This window comes from Physeter macrocephalus, chromosome 14 (assembly GCF_002837175.3).
Source record: "Physeter macrocephalus isolate SW-GA chromosome 14, ASM283717v5, whole genome shotgun sequence".
In the NCBI taxonomy this organism is placed as follows: domain Eukaryota; kingdom Metazoa; phylum Chordata; class Mammalia; order Artiodactyla; family Physeteridae; genus Physeter; species Physeter macrocephalus.
In genome coordinates this window covers 5116745-5126725 of record NC_041227.1, presented here as the reverse complement: position 1 = coordinate 5126725, position 9981 = coordinate 5116745, and the positions used below count along the sequence as shown (strand labels likewise).

At 49.6% G+C, this 9981-nt stretch overlaps 1 protein-coding gene across 1 annotated transcript in view; it reads right to left on the bottom strand.

Annotated features, from left to right (window-relative positions):
• Window positions 1-2005: 2005 nt before the first annotated feature.
• The window catches only part of STX16 (syntaxin 16), a 34069-nt gene continuing 26093 nt past the window's right edge, over window positions 2006-9981 (bottom strand). The window contains exon 8 of the mRNA XM_055090005.1: window positions 2006-2311. Within this exon, the coding sequence (XP_054945980.1) occupies window positions 2270-2311 (42 nt within the window). The 3' untranslated portion in view covers window positions 2006-2269. The remainder of the gene's footprint in view (window positions 2312-9981) is intronic.

The following is a 9981-nucleotide window of genomic DNA, read 5'->3' as shown; positions in this document are numbered from 1 at the left end:
GCAGGCAGTAGGCCCAGGCCCGGCCCCACCAGGCCCCATTCCCGGCAGGCCTCAGACCGCGGCAGGCCCTGACCCTGGGGCAGGTCCCGAGGTGGGTCCTTCCGTGCTAGTGAGGAAACACAGCTCTCCAGACGGCCCTTCCGGGAAGGGGCCCCCCAGCCCCAGCAGGCTGCCAGCGGACCCTAGTGGGCCGGAGCTCCAGCAGGTTCTGGGTGAGCCCCGAGCCAGCCCAGCCCAGAGGAGAGGCAGGCCTCCCAGGGGCCTCTGAGCAGCAGTGGTGGTCCAGCTGGACCCCTCCGGGACCCCCTCGCCACACCCTGTCGCGTTTGGACTGGCTGGGTGATTCTTGGATTCGGGCCAGCTCCCAGCCGCACGAGGGCCCCTGGCATGCTGGGCAGTGTGCAAAGTCCCCTCCTCCTCACTTAGTGGGTTCCTGAACCTTTATCAGACCCCCAGTATTTGCCAGGCCTGTCCTGGATGTGACGAGGGCACCGGGGACTGGGTGTCCGTTCAGGTTGCTGCTTCTGGGATGGCCAGTTATGAAGCCAGGCATCACCTCGCCAGCCCACCCCTTTGCAAGAAGCTGTCCCTGCAGCCTCCCACCCCGCTTAGGGAGAGAGGAGGGGCAGCCAGTGGTTTACAAGACCCCTGAGCCCACCCCTCTCTGAGGAGGGAAGGCTAGTGGAGGGGCCCCTAGAGGGTGGGGGGGCGCCTGGTGGATGGTGAGTGTGCCCGGCTCCCGCTGTGGCTCAGGTACAAGGGTCCGGGAGTGGGGACCCAGTTGAGGAAGCTCTACCAGGAGTCATTTAAAAATAAACACCTGACACTCCATCCCGTCCACATCCTGATTGCTCAAGGGCCTTTGGTTGGCACCCCTCTCTGCTACCTCAGCTAGTTCCATGCACCAGTCCTCTTATATTTAGAGTTTTCTCTTCATAACCAACCTTAAAAGGCAGCAGAGCCAACTCTCTAGTGTGGCAGCCAAGCGCCACGGCCGCTGACCTCCCAGCGTGTCCCTGACTCCCTGACTTGTGCCACCCACGCACGAGCCACACTCCCGTCTTCCCTGTCTGCTCCCTCCACGTCTGTCCCTGGCACAGGGCAGATGGCCCCAAGCATCCCACGGACTAGAGCCTTTTTCTTCAGGGCCTGGCACAGAGCAGCCCTCAGTTTCTGACTGAGTGAAAGGAATTCCTTCGAAACCCTCAGCTTTCCCGACACAAAAGTCGGCGCTAATTGGATCTTATTTTCCTCAAAAGATTTTACAGCAGCTGAATGTTTTCACACATTTGTAAAGGGTACGAAGAGCATGTATGAAGATCTATCACTCTTTCTTCTGTTTGCAAATATGCTGCAGACCGGCGTGTGGGGCACTTGGGGGCGGAGGGGGGGAGGGCTTCCTGGAAGGTGAGGGACGTTAAGCCCTGCCCTGATGGATGAAATAGGACTTGCACAGGCTAACGGGATGGGACGGGATGGGAATGGGGGACGCACGGACTCCCGTGGCCACGGGGCTCTGAAACCAGGGTGTAAGAGCAGCGGGTTGCCAGAGACTAGGGAAGGAGTGGGGTCAGGGGGACCAGGGAGTCTTTGATTCAATCCATAGACTTTTGCAAACTGAGGGAGGATCCAAGCCGCATTTCAGAAAGCCAGATGTGGCAGTGTTTGTGTACAGGGAGTTGGGGGGCGGGAGGGGGGCAGAGAAACTGCTGGTAGACCATCTTTCCCTTTAGAACTCTTCCGTATCTAAGAATAGACTGGATAACCTCGATGGCCTCAATAAAGGGTGAACAAGATGATTCAATGCAACCAACATTTATTGAACACTTATGTACACAAAGCAAGAGAAAATGTTAGATGCTTGTTAGAAGCAGATATTCCTGATTCTGGTTTTAAGCCACCCCTGAATCGGAGAAATCCAAACTAAACAGAACACTAAGGAATTATTCCACTTCAAACGCCTGCCAATTTCCTCAAGATGCCGCTTGTGACAGATATAACTATATTCCAGGAAAGTACTTTCCCCTTTTCACTGCAGACTCTGCAGACTTCAACATAAATAAGACAGGCCCCACTTTGTTTAGATAAATTTTTATGAAGGTATTAATCCAGAGCTTAGTATATATTTCACTGTCAGTGAAAAATTCACCTCAATTTAATTTTCTTAAAAAATGAAAATTTAAAACAACTTACCAGGCTCTTTAATGCAACCCAAGAAGTAACTCATGTTTTTGATGACTTGAAACTCGTTCCAAACTCAACTGGGTCTTCAGACTTTTAATTTAGGAGTTGAGGAAAAGACTACAAACTTCTGGAAGAAATCAGAATAAAGTTCCCAGGACATATTAGGAAGTTTTTTGGTACAGGTCACATACTAGAACATAATTCTTAAGTCATATCACGTAAGATGGCTGTCGGTGTATGAAATGTACATTTATGTGTTAATTTCATGCCAGAGTTTACCTATATAAAATCAAAATATCTGAGTACCAGTTCTGAAGAACTTCAGGCCAGTTCAGGCTTTGGGGACGTGCAGCAGTGTGTGTGTGTGTGTGTGTGTGTGTGTGTGTGTGCACGTGCGTGTGTGTGCGCGCGCGCACAGGGGTGAAGGAACAGACACAGCAGTAAAACCAAGAAATCCAGCCACTGGGAGAAGACTGGGTTTGGATGAGATATTTGAGCTGGGTCTTGAGGGCAGGTGTGCCAGGCAGTCTGATCCCTGACAAGGGAATCGTTCACACGAAGACCCAAAGTACTACTAACTAATGGGCACGGGCCCTTCTGGAACCACCGTGGCTCCCGCGGCTGCACATAAAGTGTGCGTGAGATGTATGCTGAGCCCTGGCCTTTGGACTTGACCTTGCGGGCCACTGAAAGGCAGCGGACGTGCCTCAGTCAGGACCAACGTGAAATCAAGGGAGGGCTTGTTCCTGGTTGAGAATGACTTGCTGCTTCGTGTGCCCAGAGGATGCAGAGGAAGGCTCGGCTCCAGCCACCTCCCTCCATGGAGCAGCTGGCCTGGAAGTGAGCCCCCATCCAAGAAAGGTGGTGGGTGACCCGTGCATGACCGCCCTGGAGGCTGCCTGTGTCCAGCGTGTGCCCTCCATCACCACGCCTGGACCTCAGGGAGCCTCCCAGTTACATTTTGTAAATACTGGCGTCAGACGTGCCAACTAGAAGATTTGTACATTCCCTCAAGGATTGAAAATTAACTAATTGCCATAAAAATCACATTTCCCTAAACACTTTTTTGAAAAATGCATGAACTTATGGAAAAGTTGGAAAACCAGTACAATGAAGGCTTGTATGCCCTTCACCTAGGTTCATATATACGTGTATGGATGTGCATGGGTGTATATATACGTATTTTTCTCTGCATCATGTAAAGTTAGCTGCACACACTTAACCCTAAATGCCTCTGTGCATCTCTCTTAGGAACAGGGACACCAGCCCCCATGATGACGACAGCCATGGAAATTTAACATAGAAGCCATGCTGTCATCTAATACGCAGTTCCCATTGAAACTTCTTTAATTGTCCCCAAAACGTCCTTCATGGCCTTTTCTTTTTAAATCCAGAATCCAAGTAAGGATCAGGCGTTCTGCTTGGTTGTCAAGGCTCTTTGGTCTCCTTTAATCCAGAACAATCCCTGCCTTTGTCTTTCCTGACATTGACGCGTCTCACAGAAGGTCCCCACGGTCTGGATTCCTCTGATGGTTTCCTTATGATTAGATTCGGGTTAGATGTTTTTGGCAACAACGCACATTGTGTTTCCCACTGTGCCCCGTCAGGAACCACATAACCTAGGTTGTCTCGCCTTACTGGTCAAGGTTGGTAACTTGGTTTAAGTGGGGTCGGCCGGATCTCTTCATGGTAGAGGTACACTTCCCCCTTTATACCGAATAGAATGGAAATCAGCTTCCTCTTTATAATGCGTGGAGTGACACTCTGAGACTATGAGAATGTTCTGTTTCCTGACAACCTTTCCCCCACGGCTTTCAAATCCAGTAATGATCTCTGCCTGCATCAAGGACTGGTTGCAGCATGGTTATTTTCCAGCTATCTCATCCCTTCTACACTTGCTGCCTGGTATTCTTGAGTAAAGCAGACCATCACCTGTGGAGGTCTAGGGCAAAAATGAAAACGCAGAGCCTCTTTTTCAAGATGGCGACAGAAGAGCACTGAACCCAAGACAGGGCCTGGGCGACTGCAGTGGCTGCAGGCCACTGAGGCTTTCCCCCACCGAGGACGTACGTAAGTGGGTATCTTTCAGCGTCTCTGCTCCAAGCGTCTCCACTTAGGCTGACGAGAGCCCAGCAGGCAGGCTCCCGTGTCTCTTTGTCTTTTTCCTTTGTCCCTATCGCTTTTTGTGTACTTCTGTCCTTTCTGGAACAATAAGATGACCCCTGGGCTCACAGTGTCCCTTCCTTGCCCCACATCTACAGCCAGCCACTTCTCCAAGGAACCCTGTTTCCTTTTGGTTGGGGGAATGGCTGGTAAGAAAGTAAGAGCTTCCTATTGAGAAACCCAGAACTGCATTCCGGGCGTGCTCACAGCTCCTTGGATGTCATTGCTCGCAATCCTTTTAGAGGACAGCCATAGAATTTGTTTTATAGGGATACTCAGTTGTTCTTTCCCACAACTGTCACCAAATAGCCTCCACTCCTGACAACAAACCTACCGCATCAAGATTCCTTCCTTCCTTCCTCCCTCCCTCCCTTCTTCCTTTCTTCCTTCATGTTCTTAGAATGTATCCCACTGATAGATTCACATTTTACTTCGTGTTTGTGTGGTCTATCTGATGTCCATCTAGATTCCTGTTTCTGTTTGTATTCAACATAAGGGTTTGCTGGGTCAACTGAAGTAAAAATGCACAATGTGAGAGCCGTGAGTTCAGTTCTATGTGGGGACTCACTGAGGACTCTAGCCCAGGAGCTCTGAGGAGCTGCTCCAAAGAGGTGGGGCGGGGGGAGGTGTCAGTATATATGTGATACTGGAGAAGGGGTAGGTGCAGTCAAGCACACGTCTTGCCAGAAGGTTACTATTAGTCACGAGAAACAGATATCTCAGTTCAAGATTTCAGCGCTTTTCTAAGTAGGGGAAGATACAAGAATCTACGTTCATGAAATTTTCTCCTGAAAATATCTAACTATCTGAGGGCCTGTTCTCCTTGTTTTCCCAGAACACAGAGGGCCTCATTCCTGATCTCCACCCCGAATTCCTTTGAGGGTGTACGGTAGGTAGAACTGGCTGGTGGGCAACATTCTTTGTTTTACAGCTGTTTTCTAGTTTTTTTTTGTTTTTTTTTTTTTACATTTTCAGTTTCTGAACACATGAAACATTTGTATGGGTCAAGAGATGAAGCTGTGAAAAGGAATGCTCAAACAACTCTCCCGTCCCTTCCACCCCTTCCCACATTCTCCCACAGTAACCATTTTTATTGCTGTTGAGTTTATCTTTCTTGTTTCCTTCTGAAAAAAAAAAAAAAAAAAAAGATTATATTCGTGGATCTTACACAAAAGATAGCATATTGCACGTCCTTTTGCGCTCTGCTTTAAAAGCACGTTTTGTAGTCTCATCTCAAGTCCTGTGTTTGTTTTTACCTTCCAGGATCAGTGGGATGACAGAATGTGTTGATAAAAATGTTACTAGTGGAATCATTTATTAACAACAAAAAGCATTTCTTCTTAACATCAGTTTTCAGGGCTTCTCGATAAACTGAGGGCTGAACGAGTTGCTCTCGGAGCTCCCTGGCCGTGCTGGCAGCCTAAATTATTCTCCCAGGAAGGGGAGAGTGTCAGATAGTAATGACCCTCATGTCTCAGGAACTAAATTTCTATTTACTTCTCAACACCAGCAAAATTATTTTTGTGGTTGTAAAAGTTTTCAAGGGCATATTGAAGACCTGGAGCCCGGGGATGGGGCGGCTGAAGGAGCTAAGACAGAAATCATTAACAGACCAAACGTGGTTCTACATTCCTTGAAGCAAACTCAGCATATAAAATGGAGATGTATAGGAAAGCGAAATGAGGGGTCCGTGTTTATTTTGATCAAGAAATCGTTTCTTTAGGAAAAGCTTCCCTTACAGGATCCTCTGAAGTAGTCGGCTTCTCGAGTGCCTTGAAAATGACGCAGTCTTCAAAAACCCGAGTCACATTTTTTTCCCAGAAACGCTCTTGTGTAAAGCAACACGTCTATCTTAGTATCTAAATGTGGATCTCTTAAAAAGTAAAAACGAATCCCGAATCAGTTGCTGTTGATTTTGGTATAGCTGAGCAGTGTGGAGGTAAGGCTGGGGGAGGGAAAGATTAACCAGAAATTGTTGGGTTTTTTGTTTTTTTTTTTAAGGCCCGTGAGAAGGAAATTCAGTATTTTTTTCTCACTGATTCTGGAAGGCTCCATATTTGGGGCCGGTTCCTAGTCATGGATGGGAAGCACAAAGATGAAGCAACCTTGCGTGTAGTCCAGTGCAGGTTAAAATGCTAGGTTTGAAATCAGATCACTTATCCCTTCTCGGTGATTTATGAAACTTGAGTGACATTATAACCCAAACAGAGTAAAACGCATCCCAATCAGGTCGGTGGTTCTCCTAACATCTTCATAAGTGCGGTAACGCTTAAACATCACCTATGAGAACCATAAAAAGACATTCTGAAGTCTTTTTCTTAAAATGTTGGGAACATGTAGTAAATACGCACTATAAAGTACTATTTCTAAAACATGATTGATTTGTCACATTATAAATTCAGCAGCACATGAAACCAAGTAGTGTATATACCGAGAGTTCCCCTCTTTTTTTTCCCCTTTCCTTTAAATGAGAGGCTACTCTCCATCCTCCAGTACTCCTGGGGCCACAGAACAGGGAGAGGAGAGGTGGGCGGGGTACAGTGTCAGGTGCAGGGGGCTGCGGCAGTCCGAGGGGAAGGAGCGACAGGGCTGGATGGCAGCCAGCTCTGGGACTTAGCAAGTCAGGGTACACGATCTGCTGTGTGTCTGCACCTTCGCCAGGGACTTTCGCCCGCCGCTGTTGTGCAAAAACACACGACGGGTGCCTCCACAAGGCACGACGTAAGTGTTGAAGTCCTGTGTAAATTTAATTATTAGCATGAACTGAAGGTACTGTCATCGTTTAACTCAGCCGACCTTTTAAATGGATAACCAACCTTGAGGCTTAATTGGATTTAAAAAAAATCAATTTCTAGCCACTGCCTAGCGTGGACATGAAGCGCTACATTCTCAGGCAATTGTAAAATCAGTTCTGCTCGAGACTATTTTTTATTATTTACAACGTCAACATGACACGATCCATCTTGGTCAGCGTTTTATGCAGACGTACACCTTTTATACGGACAACCGCGGATGGACACGTATGCACACCGAGGCATGTCACAGAAGCAGCATTATCGTCGGCTGGGCGGCAGCCTTAGTCCTCGGCAGCCAGCTCTTCACACCAATTACGCGAAAAACTGAGCCCGGGGTAATGACATACCGCTGTTTGCAAATCTCTCTTAGCCTCAGTCTGCTCTAATCTTTGTAATAAGAAAAAAAAAAAAAAAAAATCCTTGAGGAAGCTTTTACCAAATCACATCTTGACCATTAAATCTTTCTGGAAGAAGGTCATTTAATTTTATGGAAAGAAATGAACAATGAAAACGGCATAAGCAGAAACAACACTGGTCTGGAAATCGGGAGGTCGAAGATTCTAGTTCCCGCCGTGGGTTCCACTAGTCTTGTGGCCTTGGCAAGCCCTCAGTCGGCCCTCAGTTTGCCCATCCGGAAAAGGGGGAGGTTTGGCGGAGAGAAGGGGGGCTGCTCTATTTCCCCAACAGCTGATGAAAATGGAGGTCTGTTACGGTGCCGAATCGGAACACCAAGTTTAAAAAAAAAAAATCCCCAAACGACCATCTGATTCCCTCAGCACTTCCTCTGAGAAAAAGAGACCAAACGATGCAAACCAGAGCCCTTCTGCTTCCATTACGACAACCATAAAATGAGAGAACTAGTGATTCCGAACGGCGGAATTTGGCCAATGAGCTAAACAGCAATTTTAGCGTAACAGTTGACAAACAGAAATCGCTAAACCCAGTGGTCTGGCTTAACTAAGCCCGATTTAAATGTGCATCGCGTTGAGTGGAGTCCCACTTAAATGATCCATTTTAGCCAGATTACAGAGCTGAAACGGGGGCCCACACGATTATCTTGAACATTCAGGACAGGCCGGAGAGCTCATTTGGGCAACTGGACAAATGGTTATTTTCTTTTGCCTCAACTGACCAGATAACTGTACACAAGTCCCTGCCATGGGATGCTGGGGAACGTCCCTCTGTGTTGGAAGAAGGCCCAGCCACGGACCGGCAGACCGCCGTGGGGGTGGCGTGGCTTCGGGGACGGGGTGCGCACGGCACACGGCTGACGCCCACCGTCCAACTCCAAGTCCTGAATCGGAGGCACCTTCAGACGAGCAGAGGCTCTACGTGCCCGCAGCCAGCACCCTCATTAGTTCTAACACCCATCATTTCGAAGGGGGCTGTCGTCTCCCAATTTAAAAACAAAACTAAACCAAAACATCGGGCGGCAAGGTTAGAGGTGGCGTCTGCGTGGTCGAGGGAACTTGGAGAGAGGAAACTAGGAGTTTCTAAAGGGCTCACACACCCAGGGATCTACACCTCGGGCCCACATGTCCACGTGTGCACAGTGCTGGGTTTCAAAGTGTAGCTAACATCAAGCAAACCGAGTCTGCCCCTCTAAGTCTTCGGAGGAGAGGACACTTAGGATTAACTAGCCAATGAATTAGCACCATCCCATCCTCCCTACGCCCAACTAATGAACGTCCCATCTGTGGAGACAGCGAGCCAGCTTCTCCACGCGGTTTCCACATTTGGACTAGAGCAGGGGATCCCGACGACCAGAGTTAAGCCAGCAGGTGGAGAAACATGCTATCCGGTAAATGTACAAACAGATGATGGCTGTGGCTACACAAGTATGACAGACCAGCCAGGAAGAATGCTCGGCTGCGCCAACTCCTGGTTACGCTCACGGTTCTGAGAAGACGTTCAGGACACTGACAGGGGCAACTACACGCAGCCTGTCCTCCTACCGTCAATGTGCGTCCCCGCGAGGAACCGCTCAACGGTCCACGCGCGACACAGCCACGCCTGAGAGCCAGCGCCCACGGAGCTCTCTGCCCAGCAAGCAACGTTTCCAGTCACGGTACCTGCACATACCTGGAGCACCAGCTCGAGAGGAGGCCGCCAAAACCTCAGTGGGGACACGACCCACGAGGCTTACCGCTCAAGGAACACACGCGTCCGGCAGAGGCCACGCGTGTGGCCGCTCCTCCCGCGGCCCCATCAGGATGGAGCGTTTCTTCGGTGTGTATCCTCGGAGAGTGGACTCGATCGTGGACAGAGCCAACGGCTGATAAGCAAGCTGGGGGGCTGTGGTCCTAGTCCAAAGACAAGGTGGGCGCACAGGAAGAGGAGGCCGCTTCTTCCGTGCGGATCATCGGGCCCCGAAGACACCGTGCTGCCTGGGGCACCAGCGACCTCCAAGGACGGGATGCCTGGCGCCCGAGGAGACCGCCTGCAGGGTCAGCTCCTGCTTCCGTGTGTGCGGACCCTGGGGTGTAGCTAGGAAGACGCACGCCCGGCGCGCCCCGATGGCACCTCTCAGCAGGCACACGCGGGTGAGAGCCAGCGGTGAGTTCACAGAGAACCATCCCGGCCTTGGAGGAGCCCAGGACGTTCGAGGGGAAATACAGTCCAGGCTTTGAGTTCGACTGGCAGACACCACCCCTGAAATTTTCGGATTGATAGGATGGGAAACGTTCAAAGTCATTTAGAAGTTCAAGTCTCCCGGAGCCCGTGTGTAAGAGTTACTTCTCAACAAGGCACACATGACTACGCTTTTCCCTGAAGATCTCCAGTGTTTCCTGGTATGTATATAAAGCATACATTTTCATAAGGGAAGCAGTTACCTGCC